We start from the raw sequence: 26,301 nt of genomic DNA, 5'->3' as shown, positions 1-26,301 counted from the left end.
TACCCACAACCAATGAGATACTGCCTATTGCCTGTTTGAACAAAAAATAGCTAATTTTAGGTCAGTAAGTTTGGGGGTTAGAAAGGTTGGATTCTAGTTCCTGCAACACTACTTACTAGTATATAATGTACCATATAATCTAGGGTATGTTGCTTAACCTCACCGGACTTTTCTCTGAAAATTGTGGTTAATAAAAAGTCCTAATTCATAGGGTCCATGGGAAAGTTAAAGGAAGTATTGCATGTAAATAAAATTTCTTAGTTTACAGCTTGGCACATAGCAAGTTCAAGGTTTATTAGCTATTATGATTGTGATTATAATTTTAAGGCTGTTTTTATAGATCTAGTTTAGTTATAAAAATATTTTATTAGTTGGTTTTGGAGAAAATCTACTGGAAAATTCCATTTGAATGAAGGGCTGGCACAAGTGGCTTGGGGAAAAGCCACATTTTCCCCCATCTCAGACTGGGGAAATTCTATCTTAAAAAGGAAGGGAGGAATAGGTTTCTAGTCTAATCTCAGAACCTCAGAATCAGCATCTCTGGAGCAAGTGACCAATATTTTGAATGTTCAACGAAGATTCCAGTTGATTCCTATACACAAGAAAATTGAAACACACAAGCTTATATACAAATGGCTATTTCCTCGATACTCTCCAACTAAAAGGTTGGCTCCTAAATATAAATTATTTCAGCAAAATGATTTTATTAGCAGGAGCATATTTAATTGATTGCTGTTTTGAAGTAAGGCTACTATTTTGACGTGCACGTCTATAGAGGAAAAATTATTCCTACACAGACCCTTTTAGACATCTATAGGAGGTACTGGCAATATTTTTAATTTTCTGGTTATTTTTACTATTTATGGATAATTTCCTTCTTAGTCTTCACTAGTGCTTCTTACCATATTTTCTATCTTATATCTTCCCTGTAAGTTTCTAGCACGTAAAAGGCCCTTTAATGCATGCTCTTTTAGACTGAATTTCCTCTTCTCTATTAGACTTTAAATTTCTTGAGGACAGAAACCATCTTGCTCAATATCCAGTTCCAGTCATACCTTCAACACTGCCTTACTTGGTATGAGACTTGATTTTAAAAATTTATTTTTATTTTTTTCTTAGAGTCAGTGTCTTGCTCTGTTGCTTGGGCTGGAGTACAGGGGTGTAATTATAGCTCACTATAACCTCTAGCTTCTGGGCCCAAGTGATCCTTAAGAAAAGGATCAGTAGCTAGGATGACAGGCATGTGCCACCATGCCCAGTGAATTTAAAAATTTTTTTTTTAGAGATGAGGGTCTCGCTTGTTGTCCAGGCTGGTCTCAAACTCCTGACCTCAAGCAATCCTCTCACCTCAACCTCCCAGAGTACCAGGATTACAGGTGTGAGCCACTATGGTTAAATACAAACCAACCTATTAGGACTACATAGCAGTCTGTGTGTCAAAGGTAGATCAGAGGTGGCAAGACAAAGAGGCTCAAGGCAGTTTCATGATTATTTTGAACCCTGAACAAAACTGGCTTTTGATGTTTAGCCTTTTATAGAGAAGTCACATCCCAGGATATTCTTATAATTCAGCCATCCTCCATCTGGCTAATCTTAACCGTAGGAAGGAAGCTCAATAGTGTCCATTTTTGAGGGCTTAGCAAATTGTGTTATATATATATCATATAAATTATCTCATTTAACCCTTACCAAAACCAATGAACCCACCAATAGATACCATTATCCCCATTTAAGTCCAGTGATATGAAGTGGCTTGCCAGAGTCACTAAGCAAGTTAGCACCAGCATGACAATTTGAATCCAGTTTCCCGGATTCCAAGCCTAGTGTCTGTCTCCTACACCAGTGTGGTTCTTGGACCAGGAGTATTGACATCACCTGAGAGCTTATTAGAAATGCACATGCTCAGAGTCCCTCTAGATTTCCTAAATTGGACACTCTGTGTGGGACCCAAATCTGTGGTTAAGCACACTCTCCAGGTGATTCTGATGCACATGAATGTTTGAAAAAAAATCACAGCATGACACCAGTTGTTCCTAATAGTCCTTACTTACCCTGAGCCCTTGCTACTCAAAGTCTGGTCCACAGACCAGCAGCATTGGCTTAACTTCTAAGCATGTTAGAAGTGTAGAATCTCACACTCTTCTACATACCAACTGAATCAGAATTTGTATTTTAGTAAGATATTTGGTGATTCATGAGCATATTAAAGTTTGAAAAGCACTACTCGAAATTATGTATTTTCTCTCCTTAGTCTTATATTGGCTTTTCTTAATCTCAGTGTCCAAGATTCTTGGGGTTTTTGTTCACCCATGGTACAGGAACAAATGAAAGTTCTTCCATTTTCTGCCTTGTGGCCAAGTTGAGAGCTGTGCTTACTCTTTTCTGATAAAAGTCTACTTTCCCTTTCTATATCCCTGCTCCTCCAGCCTAAATGCACGCACACACAGATACCAAATGCTTTTGTTTCCCTTTGATGTCACCTTAAACTAGGCACAACAGCAAGGGAGTAGCTAGAGTTGTGTTAATGTGTTGTAAATTAACAGGAATGGTAATTGTTGCCCATTAATTAGGAAAGAGATGGCTAATTTCTTGCCATTTTCTATTTCAGAAACTACAGGTAGAACTTACAAGAAGCAGCTCATTGTGCTGTAGTTGATGCTAGTTATTTCCCAACCATGTTATGAGCAAACGGGTAGTGTTTAGAAAGCCTAAAACACAGGCTCTTCAGAGGAAAAGAAACACACCTTCTGGGGGCTTATTGTTTAGTGAAGTTACAATAAGAATAACTGGAAACCCCACTCTCTGACAGAGTAGTGGGGTATCAAAGATTATTCAGAGAAGGATAGTTAACCAAATAATGTCCCAACTTCCAAATGATTAGTTCTGCCTCAATGCCACATAGTTTTCTTCTGCAGTGTTTAACTTCTCATTGGGTCTAAGGAAACTGATCCATGATGATGAAGGCTCTGCTGAATTACATATCCCACTTTGTGTACTGTGAGTCTTCCACACTCTCTGTGGCCACATCCTTGATGTGGGGCTACCAGTCAGTGGCAGTTTCCTCCATTCTGCAAGGAACTGGAAGCAAGAACCATGATGTCCTTGCTGTAGGTATTCTAAAACGGTGATGCTCAACCTCATGTATACATTAAAAGTGTGCTTGTTAAAAGGCAGATTCAGGACTTTGCTCTCAGTTAGAACTTCCTATTTAAGATGTCTAAGATAGGATCCAGGAAAATACAGTGTTTCACTAGAACTTCAGACAGTGCTGATGGCATTTTCCAAGGTACCACCATTGGTTAAAAATTATACCATTGGTACCTATGAGATTTTAGAAAGGGGACTGCATTTGTTACATGTCCTCCACTGCGTGTTGGGATAGTTGAGAAACATGATCTTAGACTTTTCTTTCTGCTCTGTAATAGTTTTCCCAGAGTTGGTTAACTATTATTGCATTTACATGTAACTATTAACATCTACAATGTACTAGACATTGTGCTGGATGCTGGAGATAAAAAGATAAGTCAGGTAAATTATTGTTCTCAGAGATATCATAGTCTGATGTGGTCACAGACATACAGAGTAATAAATGGCACAAAAGCATGTTAGCTGATAAAATAGCAACCTAACACAGGGCCAGTGGGGACCCAGCATTGGAAATAGTGACATGGAATAAATTCCCAGTGTGTTCTGATAGCTGTCTGTATTGGGCAAGGCCAGGAAAATTGGGGGACTCTTGGTCACATGGGAAGCTCAAGGTTGTCCTAAAAAGTTTCAGTTGAATGGAGGAGGCAGATATATATATACATTTGACCAACTGACTTTCCTTCAACTGACAGGGGGTTTGGTCACAAAGAAGTAAAGTTTTTAAGAAAACTTATGCGTCCAAGAGGGAATCTCAAAAGGGACACTGGAGAGCTGTGTAATTTCTGGGAAGAAAATGGTGGTCCTATTATTAAAAGCTTAGAAAAGATGTGGTTCACTCCATTGCCTGGAGTTTTGAAGGCTCTCTGTTCCATATTTCATTATCCAATAATAAATATCATAGTGAAAGTCACCTTTAGCACTTAAATATTGCTGGGATTTTATGGGATTGAATTGAAGGGTATTAAAAAGCCAGATGGGCGAGATACTTTTATAACACATGCTTCATAAAGCTGTGTATAGTAAGTGCCTGTATACCATCTTTTTAAATGAGAGCATTCAGGCATAGCATTTGGACATGAGGGAGCCTCTGCTTGTTAATTAAACTTGTTAGTAATACTGATTTTTAAGAAATAGGAAGAAGCAGCTTGGGGCAAGTAGAATAGGATTTATTTCTGAGAAGAGTAGTCCACTTGGATCTGTCAGGTACATCAGCAGGACCCAGCCTGAGCTGGAACTGGGTATCACGGAAAGGAAGCAGACCTGCAACAAGTTTCACTAGCCAGTAGCTGGCTATGGGGTCAGTGTAGCTGTTCTCCTGGTGGTGGTGGTCTGTGCTACCTGTTTAGATCGACTGTTATTACAATTTTCCATTAAGCAGAGGGATTTTATTAGGAGATTTAACAAGCTAAGTGGGAGTTAGTTTTGTATTTACTGCTATTTTTTTACTTAACATTATCATCCTAGTTTTTCTGGGTAGGTGAGAAAGGGTGAAACCAATGAGTCCCAGTCCCAGTTATTTTATTTATATAGATTTTTTGAAGTGAAATTCACATAACATAAAATTAACTATTTTTAAAGTGAAAAATTCAGTGGCATTTAGTACATGCACGATGTGGTGCAATCGCTTCTATCTAGTTCCGGAGCATTTTATCGCCCCCAAAAGAAGCCCTGTGACCATTAAGTAGTCACTTCCTATTCCCCCATATCCCTAGTCTCTGGCAGTCACCTGTCAGCATTTTCTTCCTGCAGATTTACCTATTCTGGATATTTCATATAAACGGAAACATACAATATGTGACATTTTGTTTCTGCTGCTTCTTACCTGCCATAGTGTTTTTGAAGTTTGTTAATATTGTAGCATGTATCACTACTTCCTTTCTTTATATGGCTGAAAATATTCCATTGAGTGTTTACCAACATCAGTTTATCCATTCATTCATTAATTAACATTTAGATTGTTTCCACATGTTTTGGCCACATTTTGTGAATACAACTGCTATGAACAGGCATGCATGTGTATTTGTTTATTTGCTTTTTATTCTGTTGGGTATATACTTAGGAGTTAGATTTGTATTATTTGTACAAAATATTCCCGCTACTGGGTTTCTCCCTTTGGGAGGATTGCACACACCACCCTCAATGGGAGCAGGCTTGGCTCCATAACTTACTTTGGCCCATGAATGCAGTGAGAGTGGAGATGAGTACTGCTGAATGGAATAAGAACCATCTCAAGATTCTGCCTTCACTCCTTTCCTTCATCCAAGATTCCTGCAGGGATGACCTGGGGGCTTCTTCTGGCTGAGTTCATAAATGTAGGCACCATGGAGCAGAGCAGTCAATCTTTTGAGCCCTTCCTGAAAGACAGAAAATTGGGCTCTGGGAAGGATAAAAAGATGAGAAAAAGTCTTCTTGCCACAAAAGAGCGTACAGTTTTACTGTAACTTAAGCAGGTAGTTTTAAGGTCTACAAAGTACTACAGAGGGCTGAGGAAGAATCCACAGAGCTTTCTTAGAGGTGGTGGCATTTGGATATGGCCTTGAGGCAGTGATAGGGTTTATGGGTATGGAGTGTAAAAAAGAGCCTTCCAGGACAAGGAATAACCTGAGCAATGACATCACGATGGGAAAGTGAGATATTTGGGGAACTGTGATTCTTTTCAAGAATATATGCACTCTGGGGACATGGGGCTGGAACATTCTGTTGGAACCAGTGAGTGAAGGACTGTGACCTCCAGGCTAAAGAGTTGGCTCTCTATAGTCTGACATTACAAATGACAAGTTTGTCTCAGTAATGGATTACTGTCCCAATCTTCCTTTCTTGTTCTTTGGGGATGTACACATCCTTCTGCAACAGTGTTTATCAGCCTTTACATTGTTGTTTTTACTTCATACATCTCAGCTGTGCAACCCGAGGGACTCTTGTCCTTACACAAACTGATTCTCTGTGTTTGCCCTCATCTTAGTTGAAAATAACTGTTCGGAAACACCATAGGACATGGAAGGGAAAGAAAGCCCCAACATTTGTTGAACGTATTATGTGACAAGAGTTTTCCAAATGTTAATTCTCCTTCTCATCATCTCCTCTCAACCCACCATGGTGGTGGTGGTGGTGGTGGAAGTGATTTCTTTTTTTTTTTTTTATTTTGCAGTTGAGTAGAACTGAAGCCTTGAAGACAAGGAGTTAATAGATGATGGAGGTGGGGTTTGACTGTGTCTTTCTCATCTGTGTGTTCCCTGTTTACTGTAGAATCTAGCCCATAGTTAGAGTCTCAATAAATGAATGTGAGGGAATGATTGACCACATAACTGAATGACTAAATGAAAAAGTAAGGTCTGTTTGATTCTAAACCCAAAGGTGATGAGATTCCATTAAGACCACTGACTTATTCTGTGTAATTTTTTACCCCCACAGACACCAAAATGAATACCCTGGAACTGTAGTGAGTGTAACTGGGATCCGATGACACAGCTCTGGTTGAAGAGTATAGGGTGCCCTGAGCGGTTCCTAGATAATTTGGCTCTGCTAAGAGAATGTTCTTACTTATCTCTTGTCCGTCTTCTCTGGACAGAATGCTGGGTGCATGGACATCCATTGGCTGATCCTTCTCAGGTACATCATGCAGGACATTTCTGGCCCTTTGCTTTGGGATTAGAGCATTTCTAAAACCCTAGCTCAAAATGGGCGGAGTGCGGGAAGTGAAAAAAGCAAAGTGAAATGTAATTTCCTCTTTAATATAGACTGTCATTTAATCTAATATTATAGAAAATGATTCGATCTTAAAAACCTATAAATTACGCTTGACAACTCTCTGACGTTCCTCTCCTTTCCCTTTCGGAAATTATACATGGCAACAGTGGGCTGTGGCAGAAAGGAGCATTCTGAATGCGGTTTATTGGCTCTTAATGAGAAGCGATTAATCTAAATCACCATAGGGGTGGATCCTTTGTGGAACTTTGAAATCAGAAGTGGCAGTGGGACCTTTTGACAAATGTGCTGTTCTGTCCTTAACAACACAAAAAGTTTGCAAAGGTTTGTGTGGTATTGTTTTCTTTCTTTCTGCAATAAGGAAAGAATACACACACACACACACACACACACCCACACACACTCAGAGCAGTCACTTGGACAAAATACAAAACCATCACATTTGGGCTCCTCCATTTCTTACCTCTTCAGTCCTTCCTCCCCTGCTTCTTCCCACCCTCTCTGGCTGAGGCAGCTGGGGCTGCTCATTATGTAGTTATCTGGAAGACCCTTTTCTCTGTTTATTACTGTTACTGTGTTTTTCTCTTCCCTGCCTGTCTGGGGACCACCTGGCACAGAATGATGGATCATTACAGAGACTACTTGCCTGGCAAAATTGCTACCTCGGTCCCCTCCTCTTCTGCTTCACGTTGAGAAAGGAAGCAAAACCAAACAACCAAACACCCTAAAAACCCAAACACCTATGATCACAAGCTCTTTTGTTTTGGGATAATGGGGTCAAATTTGCAGCTGAAGGGATGATTCCATAAAAGTAGGATGATGGTGGGTAGGGCAGGATGAGAGAACACCCACAGAGAAGATCTGTTAGGTTAAAAAAAGAAAAAATCCCATTTTTCCTCCTGCTTTCTGTTTGGTTCTTTTCTGCCTTTGTTTGCACTAATTCTTTGTTATTGCCTTGCTGTGCCCTCTGTCTCCTTTGCTATGTCACCAATACAGAGTACAGCAAGAAGGATAAAACACTCAACTTGGGAGGGAAAGTTCTGAATTTGAATCTGTCTTAACACTTAGTAATCAATTGTCACTGAGTAGCCAATTGTCAATAAGTAGCCACTTGTCACTGAGTAGCAAGTCACTGAGCCCTGGCATTACTTTTGTTGTAGAATGGGTGTGATAGGCAGAATAACCACCTCCCCAAAATTCCCTACTCCCCAGAATTTGTGAATATGTTCAGCTATATGACAAGAGGGAATTAAAGTTCTAGATTGAATTAAGAATGCTAATCAGCTGATCTTAAAATAAGGAGAGTACCCTGGATTATCAGGTGGGCCATTGTAATCTAGAGAATGAGAAAGAGGGAGGAAGAAGAACAAGAGTGATGCAGTATGACAAAGGCTGAACTAGCTGCTGCTGGCTTTGAAGATGGAAGGGGCCAGGAGCCAAGGAAAGTGGGCAGCCTTTGGAAGCTGCAAAAGGCAAAGAAAACAGATTCTCCCAGTATTAGACTGTTTTCACACAGCTATAAAAAACTACCAGTAATTTATAAATTACTGAGTAATTTATAAAGCAAAAATGTTTAACTGACTCATGATTCCACATGGCTGAGGAGGCCTCAGGAAACTTACAGTGATGGTGGAAGTTGAAGGGGAAGCAAGGCACATCTTACATGATGGCAGGAGAGAGAGAGAGGGAGGAAGTGCCACACTTTTAAAACCATCAGATCTTTTTAGAACTCACTCACTGTCACAAGAACAGCATGGGAGAAACTGCCCCCGTGATCCAATCACCTCCCACCAGGTTCCTCCATGGACATGTGGGGATTACAATTTGAGATGAAATTTGGATGGGGCTTGGAGACAAACCATATTGCTCCCCTAGAGCCTCCAGAAGGAACATAGCCCTGCAGACACCTGGATTTTAGCCAGTGAGACTCATTTTGGGCTTCTGACTTGCAGATAGGTAAGATAATAAAGTTATATTGTTTAAGTCACCAAGTCTGGGATGATTTGTAAGAGCAGCAACAGGAAATTACTAGAGGGGATACTATAGAACTGAATGCTATTCTCCCCTACACATACCAAATTCATACGAATCATAGGATTCATGTGAAATTTTAACCACCCCCAGCGTGAGGGTATTTGGATGTTGGGCATGCAGGAGGTGGTTATGTCATGGGCAGAGCCCTCATAAATGGGATTAGTATCCTTTTAAAAGGGACCTCAGAGAACTCTCTCTCCTCATTACATCACATGAGGACACAGTGAGAAAGCATTCATTATGAACAAGGAAGCAGGCTCTCATCAGATGCTGAATCTGCCAGTGCCTTGATCTTGGACTTCCCAGCCTCCAGAGCTGTGAGAAATAAGTGTTGGGTATGCGTAAGTCACCCAGGGTATATTCTTTTATAGGAGCCCCAGTAGACTAAAACAGGGGTAACAATACCTGCTTCACATTCCTCACAGGGTAGAGTGAGGATCAAGGAGACAAGAGCTGTGGAAGAACTTGGCATACTGTAAAATGCCATGCAACCCAAAGACTTTGGTAGGAATTAACTCTGCCCATAGGTGAAGGCATGCAGCACAGGTGTCTTGAGCTGGGGGTAAAAGCACAGACCAACCAAGTGCTTTCAACATCTGCCAACTCCTTGTACAGCCTGACTCCTTGTTTTTTTCATTGTTTTCTGGGAGCTAAATGTCTCTCGTCTGGGAGAATAGGATCAGTACCCCTTGTTCTTTCCTCAGGACAGTTCCTGCTTGGGTGAACGGACTCTGAGGCACCATTGGTTATTACAGCCTGGTCTCTTATGTGGTCCATTGTCTCAAAGGATTGTTGTAGCAGCAAGTTGTCTTTGTTCTGTGTTGATCACAACTAGCATTTAGATGTTTGGGGGCCCGCCCCGGCCCCTCACATGTGTAGGCAGTCACTGGGGATGGGCAGTTGAGTTCTAAGGAATGTTCATGTGATATGATTCTTACTGGGCAATGCAATGTTCCCAGATGTACTGATGTTACCAATGATGATGAAGCTCTTGGCTGCATAGGCTCTTTCAGCTAGACCAGGATATAGGATATTTCTAACTATATTTGCTCCCAAGATTGTTTTCCTCATGATAACTTAAAGCGTGTCTTCCTTCTCCTAAATGTAATAATCCTCCCCAGATATCTAGGTTTAGGTTCCTGTTTTAGTTCATTATCTATTGCTTGTAAAAGAACTCATGAAACTGTGTTATTTATAAGAAACAGGATTTATTTTTCATAGTTCTGGAAGCTGGGAAGTCCAAGGTCAAGGAGGTACATCTGGTGAGTGTCTTCTTGCTGATGGGGACCCTAAGCAGAGTCCCAAGGTGGCCCAGGGTATCCCATGGCAAGGGGGACTGAGCATGCCAACATGCTATGCTCAGATCTCTCTTCCTCTTCTTATAAAGATGCCAGTTCTATGCCCATGATAATCCATTAATCCATTAACCATTGAATCCATGAATCCATGAGTGGATTTGACACATTAGTAAGGACAGAAAGCCCCTATGATCCAATCACCTCTTAAAGGCCCCATCTCTCAAAACTGTCACATAGGGGATTAAGTTTCAGCATGAGTTTTGGAGGGGACAAATATCTAAACCATAGCAATCCCTGAAAACATCCCAAGTTTGAGGCTTCCTATAGGAAGAATTTAAGGTCCAATGGAAAAAAAATAGAGTTAGTAGGTGAACGTATGAAAGCTCCCCCTTTTTTTGATGTTCACTGGAAGAAATACTAAAGATAATACAATAAATAATAAATATTAGCGACAATCTGCAATTCTTAAATTAGCCATAATGAATACTGTGCAATTAATTTCCATTTACTGTCTCTTGTGCACTTGATTTTTTTCAGGCTTTTCCTCCTACACAGCTTCAACAAGATGCTTATAAATTAGGTTTGTTTTGTAGTAGATAATAGGCATGCTGGTGGGCATTTTTTTGCTTATCTTTTCATATAGTCATTGCCTTTGTGATTTTAGGCTTTGGAACAGTGATTCTTAATTCTGGGGTCCCACTGTGGTCCCAGATGTGCACAGTAGCAACTTGGATGCTTGAAGCAACAAATGCCTTGGATGATCTTGATTAAACTCATTAGATATTTCTGAAAAGCAAACACACCTGGTTATGTATGTATGCCTGTGACAACATTGTGCCAACTCACGTCTTCATCCTATTTAACCTGTGCCTTAGTCCGTCTGATCTTAGAAATGCATGTTTGAGTTTGTATCTTGCTTTAATGCTCCTAATGTGGAGAAAAAAACAAACAAAACCCTGAATCAAAACATCAAAAATAAGCAAAATGACTTTGAAATCAATCCTGTATTCTGCATCTTTTTGAATTATGAAACTTCTTTATACTTCTCTCCTGGTGTTAGATTTGCTTTTTAAACTTATTGGAAATAAATATCTGGCTGAAAAATAATGTGGCCACCAATTTTTTAACTTTATCTATATCCAACTTATACAAAAGAATAATATGAAGTAGCAGAGGAATACTGACCTGAATGCCAATTACTGCATATGCAACTGGTAATGCCTTGGCTGGCAGAGGGACAGTGCCTCAGGTAAAGATATTGCTGACTGCCTTTATGGAGATGAAGCTAGCTTCTCTGTCTAGTAGGACACTGATGAGCCCCAAATACAATGCACTGAATATTTGGTCAAGCAAACTGAGAAACCTTTGAGTGACCTTCACTCAATCATGCATCACATGATTTATTGAGCACGTGCTTCAGGCAGTGCAGCAAAGAAGACCAGAGAATGTTATTTAACCAAAACTCCCTGCCTTTAAGGAACATTATATCAAGGTGGCAAAGTGAGGTAAACACAAATAAAACATAAAATAACCAATATTTTAAAATATATTAATGTATTTATAAATTTCATATATATTTAAACATAAAATCGTAGTTCAATGTGATTGTGAATTTGCTGGTGGAGTTCTTGGAAGACAGAGATCGTTCAGCTGGAGCACTCAGGAGGCTTCATGGAAGGGATTGAGTTAAAATGGGACTTGAAGGAAAGCAGGGAGGATGCTGGGCTTTCTAGGTAGGGGAGTAGCATTGGCAAAGATAGGATTTTTGTTGCAGGAAGCACAGTGATTTGAAAAAACTCTGAAGCACAGCTTGGCTTGAGCAAATGGTTATGTTGAAGAGGTCAAGCCTAAAGACAGCATGGGAGCCCACTAAATGTCTGAGATGCTGAGTGTGTTTTTAAAGATATGTAGAGAATATTGGCATTTCTTGTGGAGGGAAGATTCCATGATCAGAGCTGGGCTGGGAGAAGTCCATTCGGTATGTGGTGTGTGGGATAGTTTGGGGCAGGAAATTCTTACTGCAGAGGGGAGGTCCATAACACCACTCCCTCAATTGGGAGATACTCTTTTTCCTGTCCACACTGGGGCTTCATCACTACCCCACCGTCATGACACACCTGTCCTGCACAACGACTTGTGCTCACCATGTGGACAGATATTTACTAGCTTTTCAAATTTTCCAAGGGCAGGCAATGCGTAGCACGTTTTCTCAAGAAGTTATATGCATGTGTATATGTGTGTGTGTAGACAGATAATGTTTTATGATTATAAAGGAAGTGTGTGCTCATTGCAGAAAATTTGGGGAAAATAGAAAAGTATAAAGAAAATAAAAAATATTCATAATCTTGCCAGTCAGGAATAACCACTGTTAACTTGTGAATTTTTGTTTCAAGTCATCTACTATGGATAAGTACAGACAAGAAATATAAGCAATGTTTAACAAAATTGAGATGATGCTTCATGTGTGTCCAGCCTGCATTTTATGCACCGTGTAAACATATGATTGTTTTTCATATGTCATAAAAGTATTTGAATTCATTTTAATGGCTGCATAATATTCCATTGAATGGCTTTAGCTCACTTTAGTCATGGTCCTATCAAATATAGTCGTTATTTCTAATTTTGTATTATTATAAAAACATTGCATTGAACCTACAGGTGCATAAACCTTTTATTGGGTTTCTGGTGGTTTCCTTAGATAGTTTCCTAGAAGGAAATTTACAGGGTTAAAGTTATGATTATTTACGAGAGTCTCATTCCATTGGTTTTCAGAGTGGTTATGGCAATTTATGCTTGTATCAACACTGACAGTCTGCCTAGCTCACTCCACTGCCTTTACCATGGTCACCCATACCCTCCCTGTTGCTACATTCAGTAGCCAATTCTCGGAAATCTTTATACCTGATCATCAACTGCATTTGGCACAGCTGGACGCTCTTCCCTAATACACTTTCTTTCCTTGATTTTAAGAGTATCTCACTCTTTGAGTTTTCCTTCTCCCTCTCAGGCTCCTTTCCTGGTCTGTCCCTATCTTTTTGACCCTAAACATATTATAGAGCTCAGTTCTCTAGACTCTCTTTTGTCTGTATTTGCTGTTGTGGTGATCTCTAGATTCACGTCTTTAAGTGTTATTCAGACTCTGATGTCTCCTTGATTCTTATCTGCAGGCCAGCCCTCTCCTCTGAATATAAGCCTTGTACATCCCTCTTCTACTTACATCTCTGTTTGGATCTGTATTAAGCATTTCAAATCCAAATTCTTTATTTTTAAAGCCCTGAACCTGTTTTTCTATCTCATAAATGCTAATTCCACTTTCCCAGTTGTTCAGGCCCCAAACCTATCAGATAATTTGAATTAGTTCCAATTTGTAATGTACAGTTTAAAAATCTTTTAAGGGGTCATCTCATTTTCTCTGATACTCCACATCTAATCTGTAAGCTGATCTTTTTAACTTTTCTTCCAAAAATACACCCAGAAACTGACTACCCCTCAGCACCTCAGTGCTCCAGCTTGGTGCAGGCCATTCATCTGTCCCTTCTGGTCATTACAGAGCCTCTCCTGGTCTCTTTGATTTTTTCCCCACCTCCTCCAATGCTCTATTGGACATGGTGGCCAGAGTGAGAGGATTAAAAAACAAGCCCTAGCCTATCAGAGCCCTGCTCATTGTATGTGTATCATACACTTTCTACGTCACTTGTGATAAAGCCGGAGTTCTTATATCAACGCCTGGGTCCACGTTTCCTTGCTGGGTCCGCATTTCCTTGCCTACCTCATTTCCAACACTCTACCTTGTTCACTCTGTTCCAGCCTACTGGGCTCCTACATTCTTTTGCAAATGCTGCCTTCCCAATGAGGCCTTTCCTGACCACATGATTTAAAACTACACAGCCAGTCTTTCAGCACCAACCCTTCCCTTTTCTGCTTTCTTTCACTCCAAAGGCCTTATCACCATCTGATATGCCACATTTTACTTATTTGTCTGTCTGTTGTTTGTTCTTCCTTCACTAGAATGTAAGCTCTATGAGGGAAAGTATTTTCATTCTGGTTTGATTACTGCTCTGATCTAGGTCCTTAGAGTAGAGCTTGGCATGGAGTAAAGCCTCAGTCAATAGGCTGGATGAATAAATGGTGCGAATATGTTTGTTTGATTAAAGTGTTCATTAGCCTGTTATTTTATCTCTAGTCTCATGTCTTATTTTTATATGTATTTTTTACTTTAAAACATTGTAGGCATATACAAATAATATGAAATTTGCCATCTTCCCCATTTTTAAGTGTACAGTTTAGTAGTGTTAAGTACACATTGCTTTACAACCAATCTTCAAATTTCTTTTCTTCTTGCAAAACTAAAACTCTATACCTACTAAACAACAACTCCTCATTTCTCTCTCCCCCTAGCCTTAGTATCTACCATTCTACTTTTTGTCATTATGATTTTGACTACCTTAGGTACCCCATGTAAGTGCAATCATATAGTATTTTTTTCTTTGTGACTGGTATATTTCACTTTGCATAATGTCTTGAAGGTTCATCCATGTAGCATGTGTCAGAATTTCCTTCCTTCCTAAAGCTAAATAATATTCCATTGTAGTGTATACCACATTTTGTTTATCCATTCATTCATTGATAGACACTTGGGGTTGCTTTCACCTTTTGGCTATTGTAAATAATGCTGCTATGAGCATTGGGTGAACATATCTCTCTTTGAGACCTTGCTTTCAATTGCAAGAGTCTTGTTTCATGTTGCCACATTGCATTTTAGAGTAGTCACGCCAATTTATACTTGCATCAATACTGACTGTCTGTCTACTTCACTCCACTGTCGTGGCCATGGTCACCAATACCCTCCACAATGCTACATTCAATGGTCAGTTCTTGGTACTCATCTTTCTTGACCATCAATTGCAATTGACACAGCTGGACACTCACTTTTGGGTATTACCCAGATGTGGAATAGCTGGATCATATGATAATTCTATTTTTAATTATTTGATGAACCACCATACTGTTTTCTGTAGCGGCTGCACTATTTTTTGTTCCCACCAACAGTTCACAAGGGTTCCAACTTTTCATATCCCTGTCAACACTTGTTATTTTCTGATTTTTTATTTTTTATTTTTAAACAGTAGCCATGAGTGTGAGATTGTATTTCATTGTGGTTTTGATTTGCATTTCTTTAATGATTAGTGGTTTTGAATGTCTTTTTATTTGCTCACTGGTCATTTGTATTGCTTTGGAGAAATGTCTATTCAAGTCCTTTGCCCATTTTTTAAATAGGATTGTTTTCTTGTTGTTTTTGTACTTTATTTTTTTTTCTTGAATAGCCTCAACGAGTGTAGTTTTGTTCGCATGCTTATGTTAAATCCTGAGGAACAAGTATAAATAAGCTTAATATAATGAATTCGGGTGGAAAGGTGGGGAGTCTAATCTTGGCAAAAAGAATGACATGTATTGTGGCCATAGGTGAGACAGCATATGTATTAGCATAAATGCCTATTGGTGTTCTGTGACATTTATATGTAGTTTACATATTTTATGTGTAACAATCCCAGCTGCAGCATCATTGACATTTTGTGTTGGATAATTCTTTGTTGTGAGTCACTGTCCTGTGCTTTGTCACATGTTTTACAGCATCCCTGGCCTCTGCCCACTAGATACGAGAACTCTGCTGCCCCCGGCTGTGATAATTAATATATCTCCATACATTGCAAAATGTCTCCTTGGTATGACCCCTTCTTTCCCCTCAGTTAAGAACCACTGTTCAAAGAATGAATGCTGGTATATTGTGAGTAAAAGCCATATCTATAGTAGGCTCTGTTTGTGTGGAAGTCAATATTCAACAACTTATCAATTATATCAGTGGGTTTAGGGGATAACTATGCTGTCATTGTTTTATACTCTAAGAGCTCATATTGATATTGTTATTTCTTATTGAACACTAACTTTGCTAAAAGTCTACCATTAGGACTCAATTATGCAGTAAATTATAGCCTTTCTTTTTTTTCTATTTAGAGAAACGTCTGTTTGCTCCTATTCTGAGAACACGCCCAAAGCGTTGAACTAGAATGTTTTCCTTGACTTTCTGGATCTCTGGCAGAGTGAGAGACTGAGAAACCTTTAGCTTTCACTTGATTTTAATAGATTGCACAAAGGATACGCAACTGAATAAAGTGACATATTCATCAATGATATTGTTAAGACTCACTCAGCAGCAGGAAACGGTGCATTGTGGAAAGATTTCTGGGGAGGATTTTGACCTCTCCAATACTAATGTTGACTGGTTTGGACATAGATAATCTGACAGGCTTTTGAGAGTATAAGCTGACTAAGCATAGCCCCTGCCTGATTCCTGACTTCCCTGAGTGTCCTTTGCAATTTGCAATATACCATTAAACTTAGGACCACTATTATTCCACATTCTCAGGAATTTCCTTCAGAAAGCATTACAAGTTTTTTGGTTTTTTTTCCCAAAAGATATTGCACCATATGTATGTTGGTAATCTCTAAAGCTTGTCCATCTCTAATCTTGGACACAGATGATTCATTTACAGTGAATGGCTAAATCATAGGAACTTGATTGTCTGCAGTTCTTACCCTAAGGCAGTGTCATGTTTAGTCTCCTCATGGGGTATAGCCGTCCAATGAAGAGATGAGAGCGTTCATTCAAAGCAGCAATTGTGTTTAGGAAATTGACAATTATCTACCAATTGGTGTTTACTCTGGCAGTATTCATATTGGTTAATAGAGTGCGTTTTCTTAAAATATTACCAGAAATGCAAAATGCATGTAAAGTGAATGTAAAATATAAGGCATTAAAATATGATGTTTTTCTCCCTGACACTTTTCTGTGTTTTAAATTATGGCAAACACACACATACAGACAGCATGTGTTAAGATTTACCCTCTTAACCCACTTCCACATGTACAATAGAGTGCTAACTATATGCACATTGTATGTACAGCATATCTCTAGAATTATTTCATCTTGCGTGACTGAAATTTTATAACCATTGAACAGCAACTCCCCAGTCCCCTCTATGCCCACCTCTTGCAATTTTCTCCACAAAGTTCAGGAATGATGGTAGTCAAGAGGGAGGCAAATAATCCCCGAATCACCTTGATTTGTCTCCAACTTGCTTGGCATCACTTCTGACTTCAGTTGTGCTCTTATCCTAGGTAATTTTTTTTTTGGTGGTGGGGGATGGGGTCTGGCTCTGTTGCCCAGGCTGGAGTGTAGTTGTATGATCTCAACTGCCCGGGCTCAAGCAATCCTCCCACCTCAGCCTCCTGTTAGCTGGGGCTATAAGTGCATGCCACCACACTATGCTAATTTTTTTTTTTTTTTTGGTAGAGATGAGGTTTCACCAAGTTGCCTAGGCTGGTTCTGAACTCCTGAGCTCAAACAATCTGCCCACGTCAGGCTCCCAAAGTGCTGGGATTACAGGTGTGGGCCACCATGCCTGGCCTTATCCTGGGTAATTTAAAGGTAAAGGTTAACATTTATTTAGTACTTACGTGCCTGATAGTGTGCTAAGCCCCTTTAATCACTGTCTCATTTAATCCTTTCAATAGTACTACGAGGTAGGTACAATTACCATCTCCTTTTTTCTCTAGATGAAATAACAGACTTGGGATAATTGAGACGGAGTTTCACTCTCATTGCCCAGGCTGGAGTGCAATGGAACAATCTCGGCTCACTGCAACCTCTGCCTCTCGGGTTCAAGCAATTCTCCTGTCTCAGCCTCCTGAGTAGCTGGGATTACAGGCACGTGCCACCACACCCGGCTAATTTTAGTATTTTTAGTAGTGACAGGGTTTCATCATATTGGTCAGGCTGGTCTCGAACTCCTGACCTCAGGTGATCTACCTGCCTCGGCCTCTGAAAGTGTTGGGATTACAGGCATGAGCCACTGCGCCTGGCCTTGAGTAACTTCTTTCTGTTTACATCTGAAGTGTTAGTCTGAGGAGCTTGTTCTAAAGACATCTGCATTGAGAATCTGAGAAACCATATATGAAAACCCCTCCTCCCCTTCCAGCACATGTATACCCACTGCAGGTCTCATGTCAGGGCAAACTGCTTTATAAAGAATCAAAACAGAATGAGGAACAAAACAAAATAAAAATCTCTAGTGGGATCTCTGTCCTGTTCGTATTGCCAAAATCACATAAATGCAGAACTCACGATATCTAAACAGCCATTGCCATAAATTATACATTATATACCTATAATTATACATTGAAAGGTAAGCTTGTAAATGTCTTTGTTTTTGTAGAAACATGCTATCACAGCTTTAGCAAGAGTCACATGCCTCATCCATAAATTCAGTCCACAGATACATTTAATTTGGGCACAATGTTTTTTAAAAACCCAATTTTAAATATTTTGAGGGAATGATGTACACTTTCCGATTTGACACAGTCCTCACCAGTCTTTATCTTGCCTTGTCTGCTTCACTTGCTCACTTTACCTGCTTTGCCCTCATAGGCACTGGGATTTGAAATCCATGTGTAACAAGAAAAATTTGAGCGGACATGGGATGGTTTTCTTTATAGGTTTGGTACGTGAACATACAATACACATATGTTACCTTGAGGCTTAACTTCTGACAAAATATTTGCTCTCTGATTATATTTGTATAAATAGTATGACCTCCTCCTTTTTTATTTTTGAGCACCTACAACTAACTTGTATCTTCCTCTTAGATTCCTACTGTTTTAATGCTTGATGCTCCTGTGCTCAGAGGTTGAGATGAGTGAAGCTGCATTTTTGGCAGGTTTCTCAGAGATGCTTTAAAAAAGGATTTTGTGTGTGTGTGTGTGTGTGTGTGTGTGTGTGTGTGTGTGTGTACAGAGCATGGAAGGTGTGGGTTTTGAGGCAATTAGAAGAGTAATAGGCAAGTTGCTTTTCTCCTGAGCCTCAGTTTCCTTATCTGTGAAATATAACTCATGATACCTACTTCACATGATTTGTGTGAGATTTTAATAAAAAATCAGGTAAAATGCCCAGCATAGGTTAGAAATCCAGAATATGTCAGTGTCTATTTCCCTTCCTTTCATTCTTCTCAAAAAATTGAATTGAATAGAGACACTGCCAGTGATATCAAAGTATATCAAATCATTTCTGATGAGAATGTCAGAGAAGGGTAGTAATAAAAATGTACTCTCCCCAACAAAAGCTCCATAAAACTGCCACTCAATATCAATATGCTTTATTGTATATAAATTTCTGTGTGTGTGTGTGTGCACATAAATGCAGCATCTCTGTATATGTTAGTGTATGTGTGCTCACACATATGTGTTGTGTGTGGATTAATATGCATGTGGGTGTGCAAGTGGGCTTGTGTGTGTCTCTGTGTGCATGTGTGCACAGAAAGAAACAGGGCTAGGGGACGCAAATACATTGCACAAGATGTTCAATGGTAACACTCATTTAGTATATTGTAACTCACGGTATATAAAATAAAGTTCATTTATGATGTTGGTCTTACCTTCTAATTAAAATCATAGGCATGAAGCTTTTTTATACCTGCATAAAATAAGCAGTTTAATTTTTCTACACCAGGGGAAAAATGATTTCATTGCCTGTTATGTAGACCATTGGTACATGATGTGAAGCAAGTGAGGCTGGTTATGAAAGCTTTTTTTTTGAGACAGAGTCTCGCTCTGCCACCCAGGCTGGAGTGCAGTGGCGTGATCTTGGCTCACTGCAACCCCCACCTCTAGGGTTCAAGTGATTCTCATGCCTCAGCCTCCTGAGTAGTGGGGATTACAGGTGTGTACCACCACGCCCAGCTAATTTTTGTATTTTTAGTAGAGACAGGGTTTCACAATGTTGGCCAAGCTGGTCTTGAACTCCTGACCTCAAGTGATTTGCCCACCTCGGCCTCCCAAAGAGCTGGGATTACAGGCATAAGCCTGCGCCCGGCCAAAGGCCTCCTTCTTACCCATTATATTCGTCCTCTCAAACTCTGCGAGCACCACAGATGCTTCCTGGTAGGTTTTCTCAAGGGCAGCTTGAGTGCTTTGACCCGTTTCCCCTACCCCTTCATAGTGCCATGGGAAGAGGAAGTTGTTTGGTCTGTGATTACTCTAAGAGTATTTCTCTGCATTATTCACACATGAGTGAAAAAAAGTTATTATACTGCTCCATTTCTTAAAAATGTGCTGATAACTAGATGACTTATTTCAATGAAGCCAAAGCAAATATTTGAGAAAAGAAAGTAAGCTTGTCTTAGAAGCTGTAAAGGAAAAAAAGAGGGAAAGGACTATGAATCTTAGCACTTAAAAGACCTAAATTTGTTTTAAAGCTTATTTTATAATACTAATATATGCTCTGGGTAACATTTTAAAAATTCTGTTAGCTAACACTTTTATTTTATAAGATATGGAAATTTGGGGGGCTATATTTTATACTCTGGACCTTATGGTTTAGACTACATGATAGAAAATTGGTGGCAACATATGCAAAGATAGGAAAAACTCTAAGAGGAGATAAATTCACTTGCTCATTCAGGAACTCAGAGAAGCCGAGTTGAGCTGGATAGTACATTCCAAAAGGGTTGTGCTGTTGATGAAGCCAGGACATAAACAGGGGTTCAGATTTTGCTAGGATGTTTTAAGGATTTTGGAATATAGGAAGATCGGTTAAACCACTGGTTTTAAGTGACAGAATGTCAGAATCAGATTTGTGTTACAGGTTGATTGTTCTGGCCACAGTGTGAGACATGGATTGGAAAGGACGAGGCTACCGTGGTGAGACTGGCTGGAGTTGTCTTACAGTAATCCAGGAGAGGCATTTGCATGTTTTGGACTAAGACAATCACAATAAGTAAGGAGATAATGGATTTGGTGTTAAGAGTTAATTGAAAAGTAAAATACACTGGCCTCATAGACTTATTCTTTCAGAAGGTGAGAAAGTAGAGTCAAGGATGCATCTTGGGCTTTTTGCTAAACATGGATAGTTGGTGGAAACGCTCATGGAGCTAGGGTATACTGGAGAAGCAGTAGGGCTGCGATCAGGTACCACTGTGGGCGCATCTGGAGCTCAAGGTGCTTGTGGGGCATCTAAATAGAAGCATCTTCCAGGCAACAGAGCTTCCAAATCTGTGACTGAGACTCAGAGATTTAGGAGTTTTCCCCAGGAGGTGATGATTTTCAAAAGGAAAAGGAAAAGAATCAGGAATGGAAGATGTCACTGAGTAATAGTATTTTGAGTGAAAAGGAAGAAAGTCAAAATGGAGGGTTAAAGAGTGGTCACAGTTAAAGGATAATAACAGAAAATTGAGTATCCAAATGAAATGAAAAGGAAAAATAGATGAACATGGGGTTATGGAAGCCCCTGGAAGAGAATGCTTCAAAAAATGCTTCAAAAAAAAAAAAAAATGTTGTAGTATGAAAGGCTGCTATGAGTTTAAATAATGGAAAAGTCTGGGTGTCTAAGCGTTTATTGGTTTAAATACTAAAAAGGTAGTCATATCTTTAGTGAGATCAATGTAATTGTGGTACTCAGGCAGATCACCTGAGGCCAGGAGTTTGAGACCAGCCTGGCCAACTTGGCAAAACCCCATCTCTACTAAAAAAGCAACAACAAAAAAGAATATACATTATGCCATATGCTCAAAGCCAGTTTGGATATTATCAGAGTCAGGTTATTGTTGAGGAAACTGAGGTTATGTAACTTTCTCAAGATGATACAATATTAACAGAGAACTGTTGAGATTTGAACCTGGCCTCTCTGATGCCAAAGATTTTTCGTTACAGTATTTCTGTCCCCTTGACTGAAAGATGATAAACCTTCTGTGGGAGTAATATTTGCCCAAGGACCTTTGGGGCTATATGCTTTGGAAAATATCTCTAACAAAGGAATCATAAAAACCACTTAATTGAATGCATAAAACAATTCAGAAAGAACAAAACAAACAGTGGGATCATGGCAGCATGGCAGTGGGGGAGGGAGCTTCTCATGACTAAAGGAACAATGCTGTGATTAACAATGACATGGAGAAGGGATTGGGGAGAAAGAGAGAAAGAGAGAGAGATGACTATCTCAAGGTCAGGAGACAGAAGACCACAAAAAATATTCCCAGCGCTTAAAAGATGGACATCATAAATGAAACCTGCTTCTATATGCAGACCTAGTCTTGCCCCCTATTTTTACCTCAATTCAACAATAAGACACTAAATCAGGAGAAAAGATAATACAAGTATTTTATACAGAGGCCCAGATGCCCCTTTTTATGCTATAGCGTACAAATACCGATGACTTATTTATGATTAAAGTTATTATATTTATTCTTTCCTAACTTTCTTTACTAACTCTGTCTATATTTGTCCCTCTGTCCTTTCTTTAGATTATGCTTCTCAGTGATCCTGAAATAGAGAGCAGCATACTGATCAGCTCCGACGAAGGGGCCACCTATCAGAAGTATCGGCTCACCTTCTATATCCAGAGCCTGCTCTTTCATCCCAAGCAAGAGGACTGGGTGCTGGCCTACAGTTTGGATCAAAAGGTGAATAAATACTATTTTCTTTTTTTTTTTTTTTTTTTGAGACGGAGTCTCGCTCTGTCGCCCAGGCTGGGGTGCAGTGGCCGGATCTCAGCTCACTGCAAGCTCCGCCTCCTGGGTTCACGCCATTCTCCTGCCTCAGCCTCCCAAGTAGCTGGGACTATAGGCGTCCACCACCTCGCCTGGCTAGTTTTTTTGTATTTTTTAGTAGAGACAGGGTTTCATCGTGTTAGCCAGGATGGTCTCGATCTCCTGACCTCGTGATCCGCCCGTCTCGGCCTCCCAAAGTGCTGGGATTACAGGCTTGAGCTACCGCGCCTGGCCATGAATACTATTTTCATTCACATCTTGTCATCCAGGTACCACCATGTGAAAATCACTGGTTTTCTTAATCCAGATTTTAGAGGGAATTCAGCGACGTTTCATCATTCCAACCCAAATCATTTCATCATTGATTTTGCCTGCAACAACTAACTTTTCTTTCTGCTCTTAAGTATCAAAATAGGTAGACAGGTATATTTCACTTATTGACAATGCTATTATTTCCTTTTCTTTCTTTCTTTTTTTTAATTTTTTTTTTTTTATTTTTGAGACAGAGTCTCACTCTGTCATCAGGCCGGAGTGCAGTGGCGCGATCTCGACTCACTGCAACCTCTGCCTCCCGGGTTCAAGAGATTCTCCTGCCTCAGCCCCCTAAGTGGCTCGGATTACAGGTGCCCACCACCACGCCCAGCTAATTCTACTATTTTTAGTAGAGACGGGGTTTCACCAAGTTGACCACGATGGTCTCGATCTCTTGACCTCATGATCCATCCACTTCGGCCTCCCAAAGTGCTGGGATTACAGGCGTGAGTCACCATATTTCACGTTGTAACAATGACTTTCTTTATAATTTTACTCATTTGACCTTATTCAAAACAATCCTGTTAAAGAAGTAGGATATACGTAATATTTTATAGTGACATAGTAAACCAAGGTACAGAAAGGCAAAGGTGCTTATTCAAACCCTCCAAGCTAGAAGCTGAGGAGCCAGGACTTAAGTGCGTGTTATCAGATTCCATGTCTAGACATATTCCATCATACTATGCCATCTTCATTTGGTGAAATTGGAATATACCCTTGCTCTTAGTTGAGTAATAGAAGGGAAGTTTCAAACAAAGTTCATTTTGTTATTTTCTAAAAATACATTAAAAGTCTAGTGACCCCAATAAGACCTCCTTGTTGAGCTCCAAATACGTATATCCAGCTGCATACATAACATTGTCTGTCTCTTGTATGCCTCAAAACCTCTCACCTCAATGTATTCTAGAAATGAACTGGGGATCTCTCCCCAGCATAGCTGGCTCTCTTCCAGTATTCCCTCTCTCCAGCCATTTAATTACAAAATTAGAAACCTAGGGAGTATCTTTAATATTTCCTTGTTCTAAGCCCACTATCTGTGATCAATCATGGGATCTAATACCTTTGTATTCCATCCATTTCTTTCTGTTACCACTTCTAAATATCTTTTGATTCCATCCTCTTCTTTCTGTTACCACCACCACTCAAATATGTTTCATTTGTCATCTGAATGATTGCTAGAGTCTCTCCAGTATGTTAATACTACAACCTGAAAAAAATATTTCCCAAATATAATGATTGTATGCCTTTGCTTAAACCCCTCTCACATTTCCTCTTTGTTCACAAACTAAAGACCACAGTCCCCAATAGATATTACCAGCCCCTGCCTGGTCTGGTCCCTCCTTCTCTCTCCGGCTCACTGTTATCACTTTCCCCTTGAATCTTTCAGTTGCTTGCCCTACCTGTCCCCCTTGCTCCCTTTCCTGTGCCTGGAATTCTCTTCTTTAATGTAAGCGTCGTCGTTGTCAGATCTCAGATCCAGCATCACTTCCTCAGGACACCTGCCCTAACTCCCTGACAAAATCAAATCCCTTTTGATGTTCTTTTACATAGCACTATGTACCCCTCATTCAGAACACTTGTCACAGATGAGATTTTGTGTTGATTTTTGGGGTCATCTGCATTCCTCACTAGATTACAAGCTCTGTCTTGTAATCAGTCCTCAGTGTCTATCCATTAGATGGATGAATTAGTGGATGAATGCTGAAATTCTGCAGCTCTCTATATTTGATCAACTTATACTTAAGAAAAGGGATTTTAGATGATTTCCTCTTTGTATTTCCTGACATCTCCATAATCTTACTACAGTGCTTGATGCCAAACTATTATGCAATAATGTTGTGGAATCAATCAGTGAAAGGAAACAGATAATTCTGAGCACTGTCTCTCATAGGGATATCCACAGAACAACCTTGGTTGAAATAACTTCTTTACTCTGCTCTCTTAAATACTGAAACAGTTGCTGCTCAGTGTATATTTGAATATGTGATTATGAATTTGTGTGTGTGTGTGTGTGCTTGCGTTCATGTGATGTCAGCACCTTTAAACAATAATTTCAACGTAACCTTTCTATGTCTCGTTAACCAAGCCTCATGGTGGGCGCCAGGTGCTTGATGCAATCCCCTAAGGACACCCACATGACATTTGCAGAGGAAAAGCCACTGCAAATACATTTCTTTCATGGCATCAAGTGGATATTGTATGAAAGACTTAGCCAAATGTCAGATAGTCTGTGACTTTAGAGGCTTAGTATAGTCAGAAATTTTGAAATGGTGTTCAAAAAAGTAAATTATTCAGATATCATTAAATGGTTGAATGGTAATTTATTTATAAGAAGCTCAGAACTCTTAAAGCTTATTTTTATTTGTACAGAGACAAGCTAGGTTAGAGGCAACAGACTTCTCATACCAAGAGGTTGATAAACCAAATGCAATATGTCTCCTGTGTATCTAAGAGTGTCCTTTTCCTCCATCTCCACAGCACTGAGAACATCTGGGGCGTTGCTCATGAAGTACCCTTGTGGATATAATGCATTCAAAATACTTTCAGACTTGGTGGCTGCTCTTTCTCTTAGTAAAAATATTTGAAAATGTGGCAGTGGGTGTTGATGGATTTTTCTAATCACACTGCACATTTCTAGATATATTATTCCTTAGGTACTCTTTCTTGTTGACATCTTTTGCGTAAAGTAGCCGAATGTTCTTCAGGCCCATAAAGTTTCTAACCAGTGCCTGGCCATTCTTCTTTTAAATAAATGATGTGTGAAAGCAGATGATACCCCTGGCAACACTTGCAGAGATGGCATAAAACACCTAGCCCCAGTCATCCAGGTTGCAGAAGAGTTTTTCTTTATTTTGGGGATAATTTAGCAGTTTAGAGTCAAGGAGAGTGATGCTGTGCAGCAGCAAATGAAAATGCAAGTGTAGTTGAGATTGATATACAAATGTGTTATTTCAGACTATAGCCTTCTCTGATGTGCATGCTTGAAGGCAGCTGTTTCCTTCTAGAGAAAATGAAAAGTGCTAGTATTAAGGTAACTGCAGCATCAAAGGGAGATGTTTGTGGTGAGGAGTGAATTGATGTTTCCATTATTGTGCCTTTGATGAAATGTGCTAGCAATTTCTTTAGAGTTGGTAAGGCTATCTCGTTATGTTGTATGTATTACAAAAGACCTAATTGAATGATATTTTAAAGGGACAATATCCAATTGC

General features: G+C 39.7%; 1 protein-coding gene across 1 annotated transcript in view; it reads left to right on the top strand.

The window, feature by feature from the left end:
* Positions 1–26,301, top strand: part of SORCS3 (sortilin related VPS10 domain containing receptor 3) — a 621,477-nt gene that overhangs the window by 300,685 nt on the left and 294,491 nt on the right. Inside the window, exon 4 of the mRNA XM_030940951.1 lies at positions 22,535–22,693. Within this exon, the coding sequence (XP_030796811.1) occupies positions 22,535–22,693 (159 nt within the window). The remainder of the gene's footprint in view (positions 1–22,534; positions 22,694–26,301) is intronic.

The sequence above is a fragment of the Rhinopithecus roxellana genome, chromosome 11, assembly GCF_007565055.1.
Source record: "Rhinopithecus roxellana isolate Shanxi Qingling chromosome 11, ASM756505v1, whole genome shotgun sequence".
Classification (NCBI taxonomy): domain Eukaryota; kingdom Metazoa; phylum Chordata; class Mammalia; order Primates; family Cercopithecidae; genus Rhinopithecus; species Rhinopithecus roxellana.
Note: the sequence above shows the minus strand (reverse complement) of the source record. Positions and strands in the feature narration are given on the sequence as shown.